This window comes from Boleophthalmus pectinirostris, unplaced genomic scaffold (assembly GCF_026225935.1).
Source record: "Boleophthalmus pectinirostris isolate CB_2022bp ecotype Guang Dong unplaced genomic scaffold, ASM2622593v1 HiC_scaffold_6, whole genome shotgun sequence".
NCBI classification, from domain to species: domain Eukaryota; kingdom Metazoa; phylum Chordata; class Actinopteri; order Gobiiformes; family Gobiidae; genus Boleophthalmus; species Boleophthalmus pectinirostris.
This window is the reverse complement of record NW_026571447.1, coordinates 40,001-61,643: the sequence shown is the minus strand read 5'-3', so window position 1 is coordinate 61,643 and position 21,643 is coordinate 40,001. Positions and strand designations below refer to the sequence as shown.

General features: G+C 42.2%; 1 protein-coding gene across 1 annotated transcript in view; it reads right to left on the bottom strand.

The window, feature by feature from the left end:
• The window catches only part of mlpha (melanophilin a), an 88,294-nt gene that overhangs the window by 46,618 nt on the left and 20,033 nt on the right, over nucleotides 1–21,643 (bottom strand). Inside the window, exons 5-6 of the mRNA XM_020934465.2 lie at nucleotides 18,568–18,691; nucleotides 7,052–7,273 (exon numbers count right to left, since the gene is read on the bottom strand). Coding sequence (XP_020790124.1) covers nucleotides 7,052–7,273; nucleotides 18,568–18,677 — 332 coding nt within the window. The 5' untranslated portion in view covers nucleotides 18,678–18,691. The remainder of the gene's footprint in view (nucleotides 1–7,051; nucleotides 7,274–18,567; nucleotides 18,692–21,643) is intronic.

Genomic DNA, 21,643 nt, shown 5'->3' with positions numbered 1-21,643 from the left:
TATCCTCACTGATTTGACCAAAACATCCTTTTGGTGGGTCAGCTTTTTGACAGTAATGGACATTTACTGAGGTACAATGAATTCAATTTTAAATACAATCTTTCTGTAACTCCTCGGGAATATGCCATTGTCTTTGATGCGGTGACCAAAGAAATATGTGAACTATTTAAAAATGTTGTTTTTGATGAAAATGTGTGCTCACTCTCTGTATCTGACACCATCGTAGGAAAAGTTTGTTTTAGGCATGTTCGTAGGAACAATCAGAAAATACGTGCTCTGTTCCAACAAGAGATTACCTCTGTGCCCTCTGCCAGATTTTACTGGAGAAATTTTGTCCCTGACTCTATATGGGAGAAAGGATGGACTATTAATCAAAAATTTATGATAAATAATAAGATGAGGGATGTCTCCTTTAAATTTATGCACAAAATTTACCCTACAAACCAATTTATGTTAAAATATATTAAAACAATTAATCCTAACTGCACATTTTGTAGAGAATATCCCGAAACAATCAGTCATCTTTTTTGGAAATGCACTATTACTAAAACATTTTGGAAAGACTGCTTAAAATTTATTAAAGATCATATAGACCCTAATTTTTCATTAAAATTTGAACATATTATTTTTGGTGTACATGAAAAGAATTTAGACTCAAATAAAAGAATGGTAATTAATTTAATTGTTATATTTGGCAAATTTTATATTCACAAATGTAAATTCTCACACACTTCTTTAATTTTCCCTGTTTTAATTAAGCAATTAGAATTATACTTATCTTCTGTCTCTAAAAGTGTAAACAAAAAAGCTGTATTGATTTATGAGAGTTGTATGTCTATGAATATTTTTTTTAAATGTAACAGTGGCGATTAAGGTTTTCTTACATGTATGCCTCCCCCTGGCATTCTATTTGTTATCATATGTGTATATTGTTATGTTATTTTCTGTATTGCGATTTGTCATTTAATAAATACATTTTTGAAAAAATAAATAAATAAATAAAAATTTAAAAAAACTCGTAGCAGCTTCACGATTAGCGGCAGCTAGCTACTTTAGCCTAAACCTCCCATGGATTTATTTAAAAAAAAAAAGCCTCCACACAGGAAATCGCGAGGAGAGGGCCAAAGAGCGGACACACTGACAGACCCGCCGCCGGGACCCAGAGTTCTCGCTGCCGCCGCCGGGGCCAGGCAGAGGATAAAGTCTATCCGCCTTTGCCCGCTCGTTTCTGGGTGTAAAAGTTTGACCTGAGCGTAGCGCAGAGGCAGAAGTCTACCTGGTGTCCCAGTGCTAATATGGACTGGTGTAACTTTCAGATTTAAGTAGCAAGTGGGATTAAATTTTAGTTTTACAACCAGCTCGTGCATTCGGCTCCGGGACCTCGCGTCACGGACCTGACTGGACCGGGATTTGGACCAGTTTCATTTCCATATTGGACAATAGACTTTTGGAGACAGAACCAGTGGGACAGTTAATAGAGGAAAACACTCTGCTTCAGTCCTCTGGAAAAGGTAAGAGGCTGGTTTTCATTAGTTTGTGGCAAATCTGAAGATGGAGCGTCACAGAGAAATAATGTTATAGTTAAATAGTGCGTAAATGAGCTGGTGGGTGCGGTGGAGCTGCTCCGGTTGTTCTGTCGTGTGCTGTAGGAGCGGCGCTGATGCCGTGTGTTCACGTTGTGACTAGAGCCTCTTATTACCTCCGCCAAGGAGGTTATGTTTTTGCCGGCGTTTGTCTGTTTGTTTGTTTGACTGTTAGCAACATAACTCAAAATGATGATGGAATTTTCAGGATTTGTTGGAAATGTGAAAAGGAAGAACTGATTTCATTTTGGGGGTGATCCGGAAGAAATCCTGGATTCTGGATCACTTTGAAATTTTACTTAACATTGTGGTAAATGGGGCCAAAAATTTTGTTTCTCAATATCTCGGTTAATTATTGACCAAACCCCATGAAATTTGACTCAGGGATGGACAATGGGATCCTCTTTCATATTCCAAATTGAAAGATACGAGACAAATATTTATGGAAAACACAATTAATATGAGGGGGACTGTAGTCCTTGGCGGAGGTCTGCGCTCTCTGAGTGCTTTTCTAGTCTTATTGTAGTTTTGCTGACGTTGTTGGGTCTGGGTGTGAGCGGCGTGTTTTCGCGTGACTGTTCATTGTGCTCTGATATAGTTCAGCCACTAGTAACCAAAATATTCATAATTTATAATTTTGGCCTTGGTGCGCCTCCCAAAAATTATACCACCATTTAAAAAAAATTAAAAATAATCTCACATCAGGAGAACTTTGTGGACGGCGTGCCCTCGCGTACCACGCTCACTACAGACCTGGTGCTGCCCGATGCGTGGCTCTTTCTTGCCCGGTTGCTTCTTTCAGTGATGTTGTTCAGGGGTGTTTTTGACGAGCCTTATTGTTTTTTAATAAATCTCAACCTTTTATTATTGTCTTGTGTGCGTATCATCTACCACACAGCCTCAACACCTATTGCAGCTAATAGTAATAATATTAACAATAATGATAATAATAATAACAACACATAAATATAGCCGCAAGCGGCAATGATCGGCCCCCGCATACACCGCGCCCCGCAAACACCGCAGCTCACACTGACCCTAATAAGCCTAAGCTTAAACCTTACCCTAATCATAATCCTAACCATAGCTCCAACCCTAGCCTTATAAATCTTAATTTAACCCTGCAATTTTCAAAATTTGCTGAAAAAATTAATCCAAGATGGCAGACTTCCGATTTGTAAAGGGGCGTGGTCACAATATACATTGTTGTTCTTATTGCAATGATGCATCTGGCTATCAAATTTGGTTGGGCTAGGCCAACGTTTGTGTAAGGACATTTCATTGATACAATTTTGGCTTGTTGCCATGGCAACACAATGTAAATGGGGTGTGAGCATCATTGTGTTTTTTAATCGAGACCATGTCACAAATGTGGGTACCAAATTTTGTATATCTGTGACAAATAAAACCTTTTTTTACATACAAATTTTCTAGGGGGCGCTATGGCACCCATTTTTGTATTTTCTTACATCAATCTGTTCAGGGTCGGGGTGTGAACTCACAATTAAAATTTGAGTGAAATTGGCCAAAGTTTGTGCAAATTTTCAATCGTTGAAGTTTGATGATGAGCCCTAAAAACGAACCCGAAATTTGCTCCGTTGCCACGGCAACACCGTGTGACCTTTTAAAAAGCTTTTAACAACTTTTAATGTCCCACTTGTCTAGATGATACAGAACGATTCTGTCTGGGTCAAAAGCCCTAAGACGAGTTCGTTCAAGTACGAGGACAGGTCGCACGATCAATCCAATATGGCCGACTTCCTGTTGGTTGCTGAGCAACCGCGTAATATACTTTTTTGTTCCTATTCCCATGATGCATCTGTGTACCAAATTTGGTTTGGCTACGCCAAAGTTTTTGTTGGGCGTCCTATTGGCGACATCAGATGTTTAGCCTGTCACCATGGCAACACGATGGGGAAATGGCATGGGGTCGTCCTAGACTTTTTTGATCGAGACCATGTCATGAATCTGTGTACCAAATTTTATATGTCTACGACAAAGTAAATTTTGGCACTACCGTGCAATTTCCCTAGGGGGCGCTATTGCACCCACCTGAGGTTTTCTTATATAAATCTGTTCAGGGTCGGGGTGTGAACCCGTGAATAAAATTTGAATGAAATCGGCCAAAGTTTGTGCCAGAATTTGTAGATTTTACCAATGGAGAGTTTATGTCATCGCTATGGCAACGCCATAAAAAATATGACATGGGTGTTACTGACTTTTGGATCAGGATGCCAAAATGGAATTTTGTGCTAAATTTCAGAAACTTTTGAACAACTATTTGGGAACAAATTATTTTCTCCCATATTAAATTTTGTTTCAATCTATAGGGGGCGCTAATGCGCCAAATTAATAATTTTCATATTAAGTAGCTTCAGGGCAGAGAGTTTAACAACTGTTTCAAATTTCATTGAAATCAGAGTTCGTTTGAGCAAATGGGAGCAATTTGTAAATCTCCAAAATTGTGTGCATTTTTTGTTGCTTCACTGCTCAGAGACCATAAGACGTGTGTGAAAAATGTGGATAAGTTCCACGTCTTGAGATAATGTGGACCAAATTTGAGCTCGTTCGGGTGAACGCCCTCGGAGGAGTTCTTAAAAGCTTAGCCAACTTTAAGCCAATATTGCTGCCCCCTAGTGGAGCACACGGTGTTGGCGTAATAATACTTTTTCCTTGTCTTGACATGATCGACTTCTGTGTCAAATTTCATGATTGTAAGTGCAATTTTTTGTGTGTGTCATTCGTATTCCCTAATGCACTTTTGAGTCGTTTGGGGGCGCTGACGAGCCATTTTATTTATTTTTGGAAAATGAAAATAGCCAAAAGTTAGAGAAGCGTGAGTTTTACCAGATGGCAAAATTTCAGGACTTTTCGTCATTGTTCAGTAGGTGAAAAATGGGTGAGTTGGTTAGGAGAATAACCAACCGATACGAGAACAATGTTCCGCTTTTTTTTGGCTGACAAACTATACATTTTTGGAAACCTCAGGCGCATTGCTACGTGATGGCGAGGGTCCCTGGTCACTACGGGCGAGTCACATCGCGCCATTTCATTTTTCAGCCACTCGGAGCATCGCTTTGTGATACTAATAGGCCCTTCGCCAGCCTTTGGCACTCGGGCCTAATTAGCCTAAAACTGTTCAAGAAAAACGTGTTTGATAGCATTTCTGCTTTGTATGACTCCACCCCATTAAAATATTTCTCAAATGGCAGTGCCCCCCTGCTGATGACCCACACCCCTCCAGTAGATGTGCCCTGGCGCTGACTCTGGTGACAGGTCATCGAAGAAACAGGAAATTAACATGTCATTCGCCGGCGTGCTACAAGCAAACTGTAAGGAGTATCCCAAAAAAATCGAACATTTTTGTGAGTTTATGCCTGCAGATGTGACATGTCAAATCTGGACAAAGTGAAAAGTCAAAACGGTGACGAATTTTTGATCCGATATGGCCGACTTCCTGTTCGTCATAGGGGTGCTTTTTTGTTTGTCTCCTTGAGTTCTATCACTGTTCCGAATTTGGTGAACCTACGCCAAAATATGCGTCTCAGCCTCCCATTCATTAAAAAAATTAGCATTTTCAAGGGGGCGCTGTTGAGTGGGGGTGCTTTGGGGCATTGTTCCGATGCCCATTATGTCAAATTTTTCACCAGACCTGTTGATCTGATACCCAGTTTGGGGACTTTCTGTCGACCTTTAGGCCCTCAAAATTGAGATCGTTTGCAAGGAAAAAAAATAAAATAAAATAAAAAGAAGAAGAAGAAGAAGAACAACAGCAATAGCCCTCGCCAGTTACTACCTTACTGGCTCGGGCCAAAAATAAGAAGAAACCAAGGAAGAACAATACCTCTCACTGGTGAGGGCCAATAAAGAAACCGACTAAGAACAATAGCCCTCTCCAGTTTCTTTGTTACTGGCGAGGGCCAGTTAAATAAGTTTAAGTATGACTTAAAGGTTGTATGGAGGATTTTTTTTGTTTCAAGTTGTCAGTGATAGCATTATAGAGATGCAGTAGCCTTGTAATTATGATGACCAAAAAAAAGAGAATAAAAATTCATCAACTCTGGACGTGGTGGGGCCAGCTAAACATTTGCCAATAGATAACAACACTGCCTCGTTATCTGTTAGTTGATAGGCTGTCAATCAAACTCCCTACGTTTCTAGCGTAACTGACTTGACTGCGCGCTGCCATTATGTGTCTGTGGACTGTCACGCAGTCCACAGACGCTGTTTACTCCACAAATGCAACAGTTCTTAGCGGCTTTTTTGACCTATATCTTCCTCGCAGTTAGCACAAAGTTTGTTGCAATGGCAGACAAGAATACAGGAGCAATTCGCCCCAAAAGAAAGTCCATTTTTGAGGTTGCTGAAAGAAGAAGACAAGGGGAAAAGCAGCAAAGCCAAACTAAGGTGATTCTTGGAGATTCATTCCAGCGGTGGCGCGACGAAGCAGACAAAGGGTCTAAAGACTGATGCATTGGTCGCCAAATTACTTCTGGCCAGGTAACTTCTGCTTATTATGAAAACATACTTTATTTCCAAGAGCTAGACAAACGTTTTTCAAGACACGAATGCGATATACTATGTCTGAAAACGTAATTTTCAATGCAAAGAAAGAGTCCGCTTGCAGCTGCGTGTTGTAGTAGTAGCTTCATTCGCACTGAATCTCCGCGCACCCCTCCCTGCACCCCTTACCGCTCCCCTCTCCTCTCTCCTCTCCTCTCTCCTCTCCTCTCTCCCCGCTCCGCTCTTCCCGCTGCTCCTCACTTCTTGTCCGCGCACAAAATGTCCGCGCACCCCCTCCCCCCGCTCCTCACTTCTCCACCTTGCCTAACCAACACTGTAGTTAGTTGTTTACAAGTCATGTGCAGCGATGAGTATTTGTTTTCTAGAAACAAACCTGTTTCTGGCGTAAGGAGGAGGAGGGAGGAGGCGTTTCAACATAGGGAGCTGTGGGGGAGGTGGTTTCACGCATGCGCAACATTTGAAAAAGGACAAACAGTCACTGGATTTCTCGTTCCTTGGAAAATCCTCTATACAACCTTTAATATTCTGTCAGTGAGTGTGTTCATGTTTTTGGACATTTGAAATTGCAGCTGAAGTTGTAAAACAGCAGTAGTCTTTGGACCTCGTTCACTCTTTCATTAGTGCTTTCACATGCCAGAATGTCAAAACCCATTGGAGGGTGTTTGTTAATAATCCATGTTTTGTTTTGTTTTTTATGTAAATGAAATGTAAATGAGTGTCATGATGTTTGTCGCTGAAACTTGGTGAATTTGGTGCAATGTCATGAAGGAATTTGGTTTATGCTTTTTTGTCTTTCTTAAGAACGCTTTGTGATTTTTCACAATGGGCCTCATTCATGAAAAGATTCATGAATGGGGCCTACTGTCCTGCAATGACTCTCTAAATTCCATGTATGTCTTTCTTGTCTTGTGTACATGTATTGTGCACATGTATTGTGTGTATACCTTGTCATTCGGCAGTTGTCACACACCCAGCCATGTTCCTTCTTGTTGTAGCGGGAGCAAGCCTTGCAAGTGTACAGCTGACAGTCAAGACATTGGCGTTTTGAGTTGAGCAGAAACTTGAATGGCTGCAAACAGCAAATACACATGGAGTCCCCCAGTCCAGTCTGGGCCCCTAGGAGCTCCCGTTTAGAGTCCTCCTTCTCAATACGGGTTTTCAGTTCCCTGCCAGACAGCAAAGACCCTCACACTTAGCGTTGGACCTTAATGACAAACCATAATTGCATTATCACATCAAGTAATAATCATATAAGCATTTTCAGTCCGAAAGACCACTACTGCTAAAGTCTTTATATTTAATTTAAGGCTTAAATTCCCGGTGCATGTTGGACTCCGCCAGGGCTGCCCTTTGTCACCGGTTCTGTTCATTGTATTTATGGACAGAATTTCTAGGCGCAGTCAGGGGCCGGAGGGGGTCCGGTTTGGGGACCACAGGATTTCATCTCTGCTGTTTGCGGACGATGTTGTCCTGTTGGCTTCATCGAACCAGGACCTGCAATGTGCACTGGGGCGGTTTGCAGCCGAGTGTGAAGCGGCTGGGATGAAGATCAGCTCTTCCAAGTCCGAGGCCATGGTTCTCGACCGGAAAAAGGTGGCTTGCCCTCTCCGGGTGGGTGGGGAGTCTTTGCCTCAAGTGGAGGAGTTCAAGTATCTCGGGGTCTTGTTCACGAGTGAGGGAAGGACGGAACGTGAGATTGACAGGCGGATCGGTGCAGCTTCGGCAGTGATGCGGTCGCTGTATCGGACCGTTGTGGTGAAGAGGGAGCTGAGTCGAAAGGCGAAGCTCTCGATTTACCGGTCAGTCTTCGTTCCTACTCTCACCTATGGTCATGAGCTCTGGGTAGTGACCGAAAGGACGAGATCGCGGATACAAGCGCTCGAAATGAGTTTCCTCCGCAGGGTGGCTGGGCGCTCCCTTAGAGATAGGGTGAGGAGCTCAGTCACACGGGAGGAGCTCGGAGTAGAGCCGCTGCTCCTCCACGTCGAGAGGAGCCAGTTGAGGTGGCTCGGGCATCTGTTCCGGATGCCTCCTGGGCGCCTCCCTCGGGAGGTGTTCCGGGCATGTCCCGCCGGGAGGAGGCCCCGGGGAAGACCCAGGACACGCTGGAGGGACTATGTCTCTCGGCTGGCCTGGGAACGCCTCGGGGTCCCCCCGGAGGAGCTGGAGGACGTGTCTGGGGTGAAGGAAGTCTGGGAGTCCCTGCTTAGGCTGCTCCCCCCGCGACCCGGCCCCGGATAAGCGGACGAAAATGGATGGATGGATGGATGGATGGCTTAAATTATATATTGTGTGGTTGTGATGGTTTGGTTGCCTGCTCTTGTGACTGAGTGGCTGGCACACTTGGCACACTGATCTTTTTACATTTTTTACATTTTTAACTTTAACCAACTAAGAGATACTTATAGAGAGAGATATATATCCATGTAAGCCTTGCATGAAATACAGGGTTTCCCCGGGGCATGAAAACACAATAAAGGTTATTAATTAGATTCTGTCCAAATTAAGACCTTAAAATGCATTAAAAGTACTGGCAGTTGTGCCAAAATATTTTGCATAACTAGCTAACATGTATTACAATACATTCAAGGAAGTTAATTTTGCTGTCATAAATGAAGCCTTCATGTTGCACGTAGCACAACCCGGAATGTTTGCCATCTACACTGCCGAACACCGCCAGATGTTTATTCCCACTTGCAGGTAGTCTCTAGCGTTTCTTGCTGATTAGAAACTACCTTCACGGGAGCTATGCCCCAAGCCGGGAAAAGAGAGCGCCACAAACCGGACAGAGAGAGTGCTGGAGGTGGACCGTGGATCTGTTAAAATAACTGGATAGGGTATTGCTAGCTTGTAGCTGCCTCCAGTTGACATAGTTCAGCGGAAAAAATCCCATGGGCCGAGACAAGATTTTTCTCAAAGCGCGCACTTTTTATCTATTTTTAGATCTTAAACTTTTTCTCAGCTCAAAACCCTTCAGTTGTCTTAAAAAAACGCTTTATAATCGTTAGCTCCGGCTACGCTCAGCTCTGCTCCAGCTCCTCTCGATCCAATTGAGCCCGAGCTCCGTGTGTGCTCATGTGCATTCGCGTGTGCCCGTGGGAGAAAAAAGCACTACTGCGCACAGTCGGCCCACAGCCACCGGAAGTACCTAGCCGGGCTAGGCTAATCTGGGATCATGCGCCGTTGAGCTCGGCCCATTGATTTGAATGGGCGGCCATTTTGAAACCCCGGGGCTTTAGGTGGACAGGTGAGGTGTGCGTTGTGATCCGATGTGGCACTGTGGTATAATGTGTAACAAGTGTAGGCTAGGCTATGCAAAGACAGTCTGCACCTGCACTCCCATAACGGACCAAGTCTATGGCTATATATGTGCATTTTGCACATTTGGAGTAGCAAGATTGCGCCCTTGTTTTAATCGCTCGTGCCTATGCCGTGCCCACTCCACACCACACCCCAGCTATGCTTAGCCCTGCACATGCAATGCCCCACGAATGCACCTAACTCCTAAATACTCCTAAAAGCTCCTCACCCCCTTACACCTAATCCTACCTGAACTCCTAACCGTAGCCCTAACCCTAGGCCTAACCTTAACAGTAGCCCTAACCCCTAATCTTAACCGAACTCTATTTTTCTTCTAATTTTTCTCAATTTCTGTATGTGTTGATTTTTTTTAAATCCAAGATGGAAGACTTCCAGTTTGGGAGGTGGGCTTGTTCACAATATACTTTTTTGTTCCTATTCCCATGATGGATCTGTGTACCAAATTTGGTTTAAGTACGTCAAAGTTTATTATCCTATTATTTTTGAGCATCCTATTCGCGAGGACAGACCTGTTGCCATGGCAACACAATGGGAGATCGAGTGTGGGCATCATTGATTTTTTTCATCAAGGCCATGTCATGAGTGTGTGAACCAAATTGTTTATGTATACAAAAAGTAAAATTTTGCAGTCCCATGCAATTTCCCTAGGGGGCGCTATCATGTCCATTTTAGATTTTCTTATATAAATCTGTTCAGGGTCGAGGTGTCCACCAACGATTAAAGTTTGAGTGAAATCGTCCAAAGTTTGTGTGAATTATCACGCTTTGAAGTTTGACGGCGAGCTGCAAAAACTAACCTGAATTTTGTACCCTTTTCATGACAACATCGTTCAGTCTCTTAAAAAGCTGCTAACAACTTTTAATGTCCCACTTGTTTAGATGGTACAGAATGATTCTGGTGAGGCTGCGTCAAAAACTCTAGGATGAGTTCATTCAAGTATTAGGACAGGAAATGATGCGCCAGGTCAAATGATCAGTCCAATATGGCCGACTTACTGTTGGTTGCCTAGCAGCCGCGTAATATACCTTTTTGTTCCTATTCCCATGGTGCATCCGTGTACAAAATTTGGTTTGGCTACGCCAAAGGTTTTGGTGGGCGTCCTATTGGCGAGGACAGATGTTTGGCCTGTTGCCATGGCAACACAAAAGGAAATGGCATGGGGGTGTCATTGACGTTTTTGATCGAAACCATGTCACGAATGTGTGTACCAAATTTTTATGTCTATGACAAAGTAAATTTTTGCTGTTCCATGTAAGTTTGTGCAAATTATCACTCATCAAAGTTTGATGGCGAGCAGCAAAAACTAACCAGAAATTTGCTCCGTTGCCACGGCAACATCGTTTGATCTTTTAAAAAGCAAAAATCGCACAATCAGTCCAATATGGCTTACTTCCTGTTGGTTGCCTAGCAACTGCGTAATGTATGTATTTTTTTGTCTGGAATGACAAAGCCTATCCACCACCTGAATATCATTTATCTACGTCAAAGTTGATTTTTCGGGTATATGATTTTGCAGGGGGAGCTGTCATGCCATTTTTTTGTAGGTTTTTTAATGTGGTGTGTTTGTGAAGTCGCTGAACTGTACTCGGGAAGAGAAAAATAATAATAACAGTAATAACAATAAAAACAGAACAATAACAATATATGGCCACCTATGGTGGCACATATATATGTCATTGGAAAGTACTCGCGTCCAGTAACGCACCCATGGGACTAGGAATGGGCATTCGATGAAATTTTCTTAATCGATCGTCGGAAGAATTAACGATCGATTATCGATTAATCATTAACGTTTTTATATTAAAATGATCATCATTATTATTACTATCTGCACTACTAATCTGCATAAATAAATTCAACTTTACGACATATAAACCGTAACGACTCTAGAGCCACATCAATCCGTTTGACATTATAATGTGTTTAATTCAGTTTTGCGCAACTCTCACAGAAACGAAACTTAAAACCGCATCGCTATAAACTCAGCGAAGATAAAACTACAGCTCTTGTGCGCTGATGCGGTTCAATTTCTGTTGGATTAAAAGACATGATTCAGTGGAATACAGGTTAGTGTAACCATATTTGCGTTTGTCAAAACCAGGACACCGTACGAGAGGTGGGAGGTGGGTCCTCGTCATCGACATTGCGCGACTCTTACCTGGTAAAGCTTTTTCCCACTGGACACCGAAACATATGTTCCTGCTTTGTACACTGTGCACATGGACTCACACTTGTCCCGAACGCAACGGAAAGCGTGGAATTTCTTGTACATCTCATCGTTAAATACGCATTTGTGCTTCGGTACGCTGCAGACTGACCGACTGTTTGTGTCTCGCTCCTTCTGAGTGCAGAGAGCTACATGTACGGACCCCTGTTTGGTCACGCTACGCACAGCAACCTACATTTGGTTTGTCGATTAAAATTAACGTAATCGATGAAATTCTTAATGATCAATTATCGATTAATCATGCCCATCCCTAGTGGGGACCATTGTCAATGATGAGCTTCGATTACACACATACCCAGTCTACGTTTTTGCAGTTTATGAGAGTTACCAATTACAATTATGCCGCTGTTGCGGCAATGGGTAATGCTATTGGATGCCATGAGTGACACTATTGAGTGGCATCGAGTGTTTGATAAGTGGAGTTTTTGCAGGCAAACGTTTTGGGGTGAACAATAACAGTTAGGCCATGGGCGATGCCACCATGCCATGTCAGCGAGCACCAGTCACTGACATGAGTGCCACTGTGCTATGTTTGCGCAATGCAGCAGTGCAGTCTTGATCTCGATCAATGTTTTTTCTGCTCAATAAATAATGCCTGTGAAGTGATTAAGTATTTTTGACAGCCAGGTTGTGTCTGTGAATTCCTATTTGTACTGAAGAAAGCTTAATTGTACATTTTCATTTCGTGATTGTAATTGTTGATGTCGTAACTTTTCAATTTGTATTCTCATGGATAAAATACATGCAATACATTTTATGTACAACAGTACTCATTCGGGAGTTTACAAATATTTATTTTATGCTCAACTACAGCCACATATGCTAAGATTTCCCAAATATGCATAGATTTCTATCCCATGCACACAAATATATCTGAAAGCTTTTTTACTCTATACTTAAAGGTGCACTCTCATTGCTCTCCCTGGAATGTTCTACAGTATGACAATAAACATCTTACATTTATTAAATCACAAATGGTTTTAAAGCTCAGAAATACCTAGAAAAACTGAAATTCTGCTGTGAGTGGGGCCACGTCTCCACAAAACTGACCTGTAACTTGGTCTGGTCTCCATGAAGATAGAAAGGTTTAATGCCACACGGTGAAACCTTCCAGACAAAGTAATAACATTTATAAATAAAAATACAGAATTATGGCTGTTGAATGTTGCATTGGTTTTACACCAATGCAACAGGCTTTCTACACCAAATGTGGCAGAAAACCTTACAGATGAAATGGATTGTCTCATCACTGACCAAAACAAGTCTTCTCTGACATTTTTGGCTGTTCTTTTCCTCAAACTGCTTTGACACACTCATTGAGACCTCTGACTGGGACTCAAAGTAGAGAGTTAAGCGTAGTATGTTACTAAAGCTTAACTTGAATTTCCCACGGGATGAATAACATGTCTGTCTATCTATATAATTAGTGGAAAAACTGGCATCTGAGCGAACTAAAACTAAGTAAATAAATTGAACAAACAAATTTTCAGTTGAGATTTCTGAACTTGTGTGTGTCTGGTCTAATCTAATGACCACTAAATCTCTTTTACATGTGACTGTGAGGAGACCAGGGAAATGACATAAACATCATGAAATAAACATTGTATATACTTTTATAAAGGATTGGCTTTACCATTAATTTGTCTATGAATGTCCATGGTGGAAAGTAATGGCAGTGGTCTAGATCAGTCAAAAGCACTAATGACATCACACTTGGATACATAATCCATGTTTACTCCATCAAACAGTGAAGCCATCATATCACCTAATGAAACCCAAACATTAGAAGTCATGTAGATCACATTCTGGTTCACTGCTGACTTTCTTATGCTGTTGTTTTTCAATGGATGTTTTGCAGTCAAGTCACATGACAAACAGTAGTGAGCTCCAGGAGTTGCTGGGAATCACAGTCTCACAGAAGCTCTTTGTCTCAAGATGGCCATGTGACTTAACTGTGACTTACTCTGAATAAACAATTCTTTCAACAAGAACCCGCTGATAAACTGAGACAGACTAAGCAGTTTGCAAAGCTACACTGCAGATCTGAACTCTTTCCGTAGTCTTGTACCAGTTTGCAGTCACACTTTTAAAAATTAATTTAAGAGAGAAAATACTGGACAAAAATTCACCATTGTTTGAGTTATTTTAAATGATGTCTTATATGAAAAAAATAATCATTTTATTGACCCAGAGGGAAATTCAAGTTTTGCTGGAGCAAACTGTTGCATTTGATGTTGCTGCAACATTTCCACTGTGTGTCTCAGTGGCTTTTATGTCTCAGTCAAACGTCTCAGTTTAACAGGAGGACTGGTCAGGCAGATCTTGTGGAAGAGCCAAAAGTGCCTCTCCTCTGTGTCCTGCGTCCTGCAGCATTACAGCAGTGTCTAGGGGGAGCCAGGTCAACACAACTGGAAAGGCCTTACTCTTACTCCACTCTGGTGTTTTGGTTGGTGACAAAATGGTTCATTCCCTCAAACTGTTTCCTCTGCACATGCTACACTTATTAGTTGTTTAAAATCCCATGATATGATGTTAAAACTGAGCTCAACAAACATGAGAACATAAGATTAACCCTGCATTCTATTGGATGTCGGTAGTTGATAAATCCGAGCAAGTTCTCCCAACTTCTGCTGTAAATGTGTTCCATTGCAACAGTTGGAGAAAATATGAAGCCCCAAGAAAGTTTATTGTCCAACCCACTCGGTCTGCACCAAAATAGCCAGAGTTTGTGTTTTGGAACCCCGATTTGATTGGTGGAGGTCGGTTTTCACCGAGTCTCGAGCACAATAGAATGCGGCAAAAGATGTGTATGAAAAATATTAATGTTAGCAAGATGCAAATCATAGTCTTATTTAGAGCCCGACCGATATATCGGTTGGCCGATATTATCGCCCGATATGGGCAACTGGATAGCCGATATGCTTGCTGATAGTTGCCGATATTTCACGTGGGCATGTGATACGTCGTTAAAAATCTTAGACTCTTTACATTCTGTTCATTTAATCCAATTTACAGACAGATAAATGTCCAGATATGTGTCTCTGCATGAGTATTTATCTGTGGAGTCATTTGTCTGTGTGTGTGTCCGTACTGTCCCTGAACACACCACAGAGTCGTGTCACTCACGTGTGTTTGTTTACACTCGCAGACATAGATCCAAACATTGAGATTATTTTCTTTTTAAGGACAATCTGTTTGAGTCTGGACTAAAAGGACATTTATTAGTGCAGACTTGTGATGTGAGGAGGAGCCTGTGTGAGGCTGAATGTTGGAAATATGTCGACTTTGAAGCTGGTTTTGGTCATTTGTTATGGGTTAGCTGCTGTAGCTCCCTCACTTAAACAGGCTGTTTTCTATTGGCCTATTGTAAATTGACTACATTGGCTGTATATTTGATACTGCACCTGCATTGATATGTAAATGAGATGTGAATAGACATGTGAATTATGACATTTGCGCATATAATTAATTACCGCGGTGCGCACGTATTCAGGGCTAAAGGCTAATAGTGCTAGTTTCTTTACTAGTGATGGGTCCGTCGCGAACGAAGCGGCTCTTAGAGCTGGCTCTTTGAAGCGAACGACGGGAGCCTGATCCTTATTGGGAGTCGTGTTTTCTCTTTCTCTCACCTTTTTTCTCTTCACGCTGCGTGCAGACTCGTGGTAGTTTGACAACGGCAGCGGCTAAAAACAAAACTTTGAGAAATTTGCGTGTACATAGGATAAAAAAAAAAACTTGCATATTTGGCTGTAGTTTAGCATAAAATAAATAAACCAGGACTAATCTTGGGCACGAGATAGAGACCGAGTCCCAACACTCAGTCCTGGTTCAGTTTTGGTTTAGTCCTGTTTTACACGTGGTCTAGATCTGTTTTAGTCCTGGTTTAGTCCTTTTTCAGTCCTGGTTTAGACCTGGTTCAGTCCTGGTTCAGTCCTGCTTTAGACGTGCTTTAGACCTGCTTGCAACAAAACAATCTGAAGAGCCACTTGGAAGCCAAAAGAACCAGCAGCTTTTAGTGAGCCAAGCCAAAAGAGCCGGTTCTCTAAAAAGAACTGGAATACCCATCACTAGTGTCTAGAATGTGATGCAAAAATGCCATTAAGCCAACCTACTGTATGTAAATATGATATAAAGAGGCAGAATAACAATAAATGTTGCCTAAATAAACCCAATTTAAAATCCTCTAGAGCCAAACCTAAGTTTTTTAAACAATTCAACATTTACAGTGAATTTTTACATCACTAAATATATCGGCGATTATATTGGCTATCGGCAGCTCCAACTCCCATTATATCAGTTTCATATCGGCCACAGCAAAATCCATATCGGTCGGGCTCTAGTCTTATTACAACGGTGGATTCATAACAATGCTTCTGCTGTGGTGTAAATCATTTCACTGACAAAAGTCACACAGAAGATATACAAGCACGGGTATCACTCTGTGGAAAATCCTCTATTGCCCAGAATGACATAATTTGTTTTGTTAGTTACACTGATTTATTTTTAATTATTTGTTTTGTTCTGGAAGGAATACTTTGAGGATCTCCTCAATCCCACCGTCACGTCCTCCGAGGAGGAAGCCGAGGCTGGGGACTCAGAGGCGGACTCATCCATCACCCTGGCCGAAGTCACTGAGGTGGTTGGCAAGCTCCTTGGTGGCAAGGCTCCGGGGTTGGATGAGATCCGTCCTGAGTACCTGAAGTCTCTGGATGTTGTGGGGCTGTCTTGGCTGACACGCCTCTTCAACATCGCGTGGCGGTCGGGGACAGTACCTCTGGACTGGCAAACCGGGGTGGTGGTCCCTCTGTATAAGAAGGGGGACCGGAGGGTGTGTTCCAACTATAGGGGGATCACACTTCTCAGCCTTCCCGGTAAGGTCTATGCCAGGGTACTGGAGAGGAGAATCCGGCCGATAGTCGAACCTCGGATTCAGGAGGAGCAGTGTGGTTTTCGTCCTGGCCGTGGAACACTGGACCAGTTCTACACTCTCCATAGGGTGCTCGAGGGTTCATGGGAGTTTGCCCAACCAGTCCACATGTGTTTTGTGGATCTGGAGAAGGCATTCGACCGTGTCCCTCGTGGTGTCCTGTGGGGGGTGCTCTGGGAGTATGGGGTCCGGGGCCCTTTGCTAAGGGCTGTCCGGTCCCTGTATGACCGGAGCAGGAGCTGTGTTCGCATTGCCGGCAGTAAGTCAGACCTGTTCCCGGTGCATGTTGGACTCCGCCAGGGCTGCCCTTTGTCACCGGTTCTGTTCATTGTATTTATGGACAGAATTTCTAGGCGCAGTCAGGGGCCGGAGGGGGTCCGGTTTGGGGACCACAGGATTTCATCTCTGCTGTTTTGCGGACGATGTTGTCCTGTTGGCTTCATCGAACCAGGACCTGCAATGTGCACTGGGGCGGTTTGCAGCCGAGTGTGAAGCGGCTGGGATGAAGATCAGCTCTTCCAAGTCCGAGGCCATGGTTCTCGACCGGAAAAAGGTGGCTTGCCCTCTCCGGGTGGGTGGGGAGTCTTTGCCTCAAGTGGAGGAGTTCAAGTATCTCGGGGTCTTGTTCACGAGTGAGGGAAGGACGGAACGTGAGATTGACAGGCGGATCGGTGCAGCTTCGGCAGTGATGCGGTCGCTGTATCGGACCGTTGTGGTGAAGAGGGAGCTGAGTCGAAAGGCGAAGCTCTCGATTTACCGGTCAGTCTTCGTTCCTACTCTCACCTATGGTCATGAGCTCTGGGTAGTGACCGAAAGGACGAGATCGCGGATACAAGCGCTCGAAATGAGTTTCCTCCGCAAGGTGGCTGGGCGCTCCCTTAGAGATAGGGTGAGGAGCTCAGTCACACGGGAGGAGCTCGGAGTAGAGCCGCTGCTCCTCCACGTCGAGAGGAGCCAGTTGAGGTGGCTCGGGCATCTGTTCCGGATGCCTCCTGGGCGCCTCCCTCGGGAGGTGTTCCGGGCATGTCCCGCCGGGAGGAGGCCCCGGGGAAGACCCAGGACACGCTGGAGGGACTATGTCTCTCGGCTGGCCTGGGAACGCCTCGGGGTCCCCCCGGAGGAGCTGGAGGACGTGTCTGGGGTGAAGGAAGTCTGGGAGTCCCTGCTTAGGCTGCTCCCCCCGCGACCCGGCCCCGGATAAGCGGACGAAAATGGATGGATGGATGGATGTTTTGTTCTGGCTTTGTTTTGAGCTAAATGATCTGTCAAGTGACAGTTCACTGACACAAGACGCTGACAGACAACTGACAAGGTATGACAAAGGCAAGGGAGATTCACTATTTTTGAATTAATTATACACAAATGTTACCATTATTGTTATTATTTGGGCATTGGAGTCACACTTGCCATTTTACTCTAATGGTTTAAAGTCCCTTCAACTATTATATCTTTGAGGATTGAATGATGAAGCTATTGTCAAGAAATAATTTCTTTAATTTAATTGAACATTTAGCAAGTTTTTGTTGCATGTGTGGTTTAATTTTATATTAAGCTTCAGTGATGACCATTGCCACCCTGCTCATACCCCTACCAGAGCACCGGCGACTGTCGAGTATAAAAATAAATGTGCTTTAGTCAGCCTACATCAAAACTGACCTGTCTGCATTCCCAAAGAGGTCTACTTCAAGATTATGCTCTTGAGCCAATTTGGGTCAGGCATTGTTGTAGTGCCTTTTTTTTTTTTTTTTTTTTTTTTGCCAGTCCAATCCTTCTTTATCATCTCATACTTGGTTTTGGTATGCTTTGCCAAAATGAACAATGGGCCTTGTCAGATAACTTGGTCGGGCTAACATTCTAAAATGTTATGAAGTTTTGAATCCAACTTCTAATTAACCCAGTGGAAGTACTTGATACCTGATAGTGGCTTTCTCATGATTATTCTTTTCTGATCGTTTGAACTGAGTGAGAGACTGATAGCTACTGACCCAAGGCGCTGCTCCTCCTTCTTCCTCAGGGTGAAATCTCTCTGGATGACCTCCCATACATGCTTGGCCTCCTCATCCGTTAGGCGAGACAGGTCCAGCTTCCTGTCCATGATTAGCTCAGCCTCTGTCACACAACATTGCATAGTCCATTCACTTTTACCACTAGGAAAGAATAGTTCAGTACCGCAGTTATCTTGTTTTGCTTTTTTTTTTATACAGTCTGTGGTTTCAGTCTAGTTCCATCAATTGAAAATGGCTTCTGGATGGGAGCTGAAACATCCTGATTGCAAAAACTGCCCACATGACCACTGTTGAAACTGTAAAATCTTGGAAAACTCTTGGATGAATGAAGGATTACTCCACCTCATTGTTATCAGATCTTATGTTTAGCCATTGATACTTTACAGTGACATTACGCCAGGGGTGTTCTACATGTATCTACATGCATCTACATGTATGGTGGAATGTTTAACAGTTGACACTGCCAAAAAAGTTTCAGGATAGTTTGAAACCTCAATCTGAAATGGATTTAAACAGTACGTTTTCAGGAGCGTGTGATCTGTGATATGAATGTTCATGATGCTGGGTGTTTGATTTTCAACATAAAAGTGAGAGTACATCTGAAAGAATCTGACAGTATCTGACAGAAGAGAGCCTCAAGTTAGCATCACACCCCCAAGAACGTTGATGATATCAGCTGTAATGTACCAAAAGAAAAACCTGTATCTGAAAAAAAATTAAGATACTGTGGAACATTCCAAGCAATCCCTTGCATTTCCATGGAGATGTTATGGCTTTCTACCAGAAAAATTACATAGTATACCTTGAAATGGTATTGAACATTGATAGACCTAAAAAAACCAAACAATTGTTTTTAAATTTAGAAACAAAATAGCACTTTTTGTCTCAAAACTACTTCTGTTCATAGTGTTATTGTTGATAACAAAACCACTAATGAATGTAGATTAAAATAAAATGGAGGGCTATGAAAAGTGAGAAATTATAATAGGAAGCAAATCAAATAGTAAGTGCTTTGTGCTACGAACACTTGAAACAGTAACACAACTCGAACACATTACAGCAGGTTTAAAGGACCCATATTATATTTTCTGATCTATGTATGTCAGTGAAAAAGAGTGGGAACCCTGTAAAGGTAAATGACAAAGTAAAACCCATTTAGTGTAAATTGGCTAAAGCAAGCGCAGTATACTTGTAGTTTAGCTGGTTTAGGTAAAGTACTTACTGGATTTACTTGAGTGTTATGGATGTGCATGTTGTTTCCTGACTTTTTTTAAAAATAAGGCTACTTGTGAGGGTTTACAGTGTAACATGGTTTAAAACTCACATGAGTCAGGTTTAAATGTAATGTATAATATAAGACCTTTATGTAAGGAGGGATTGTAGGAACAGAAACAAATGAATAAATGGAGACATATGGCATGTTTGTTTTAAATTAGATCAAGCCTAGCAGGATTATTGACTGGAACTAATTAAACAATATTAAATTATTTGGAAGATACAGATTTGAAGAGATTACTGATAGAACACATTAGATTTGGTAATAAAAAAAAAAAAAACATCTGAAGAGATTAGATTTCATTTGGAGCAATTTGAATGATCAGCAGGACTTACCGTGTGCTGGGGAAGAATCGGAAGAGAAGTGAGCCAGAGTCAGCCCATCACATGACCCACACCCTGATCATGACATCACCGAGCTTCCAAGACTACATGGAGCCAAAGGTCCCTCCTGCTATGGCCATATTCACGCAAGACATAAGGATTATCTGATCTTTATTCAAACAGCACCCACATTTTGTGACTATACAAGTATTCATCAGAAGTGTAAAGTAATGTCTTAGTCTTATGAGAAAGTGGTCATAGCAAACAATGGACTGGGTAATACTCAGTTGCATTTATCCAGTTATATTTTAACATTTATTTGAGTAACTTTTTAATGAAATTGTACTTGTAACAGTATGTTTTTGGCAGCACACATTTATTCTAATTTAAGATTTTTACTGAAATAACAGCACTTACTTGAGTAGATGTTTGCGTCACTCTTGTGACAAAAGCTTTATGTTGACAACATGGTGTTTCCCAGCTACCCTCACATGAGTAGTACTTTCCCCAATTAGTGCTATCATGCGATTAAAAAAATTGAGAGATTAATTAATTATGATCTGTAATTAATTAATCTAATTAATCTCTTTTTAATCTCACCTAAAAATTGCATTTGCAATTACATTATTGTGGCAGATCAAAAGACTGATATAGATTAAAAAAGTGACTTTATAAAGTCATTTATTGTTTAACAAATCTCTTCAAATTGTCTGTTGAGCCCAAGTCTCCATGAATAAGAAACTGTTTGCTGTAAAGTAGCAAAGACCAGGAAATCTTAACTTAATAACTTTTGTCTACTTAAAGACAATAAAAAGTCCAGTCTTTCCTTAACCATATTAAAAATATTATTGATAGAGAAATGTTTTATATATGAGATCACTGGTTTTAGTCCTGGTTTAGACCTGCTTTAGTCCTACTTTAGTCCTAGTTTAGTCCTGGAATGGGTTAGTCCTGGTGTTAGTTCTGGTTTAGTCCTGGTTTAGTCCTGGTTTAGACCTGGTTTAGACCTGGTTTTAGTTCTGGTTTTAGTTCTGGTTTAGTTCTGGTTTAGTCCTGGTTTAGTCCTGATTTAGACCTGGTTTTAGTTCTGGTTTTAGTTCTGGTTTAGTCCTGGTTTACTCCTGGTTTAGACCTGGTTTTAGTTCTGGTTTTAATTCTGGTTTAGTCCTGGTTTAGACCTGGTTTTAGTTCTGGTTTAGTCCTGGTTTAGACCTGGTTTTAGTTCTGGTTTAGTCCTGGTTTAGACCTGGTTTTAGTTCTGGTTTAGTCCTGGTTTAGTCCTGGTTTAGACCTGGTTTTAGTTCTGGTTTTAGTTCTGGTTTAGTCCTGGTTTAGACCTGGTTTTAGTTCTGGTTTTAGTTCTGGTTTAGACCTGGTTTTAGTTCTGGTTTAGTCCTGGTTTAGTCCTGGTTTAGACCTGGTTTAGTCCTGGCCGCCAACGTGAACATGACGTTTA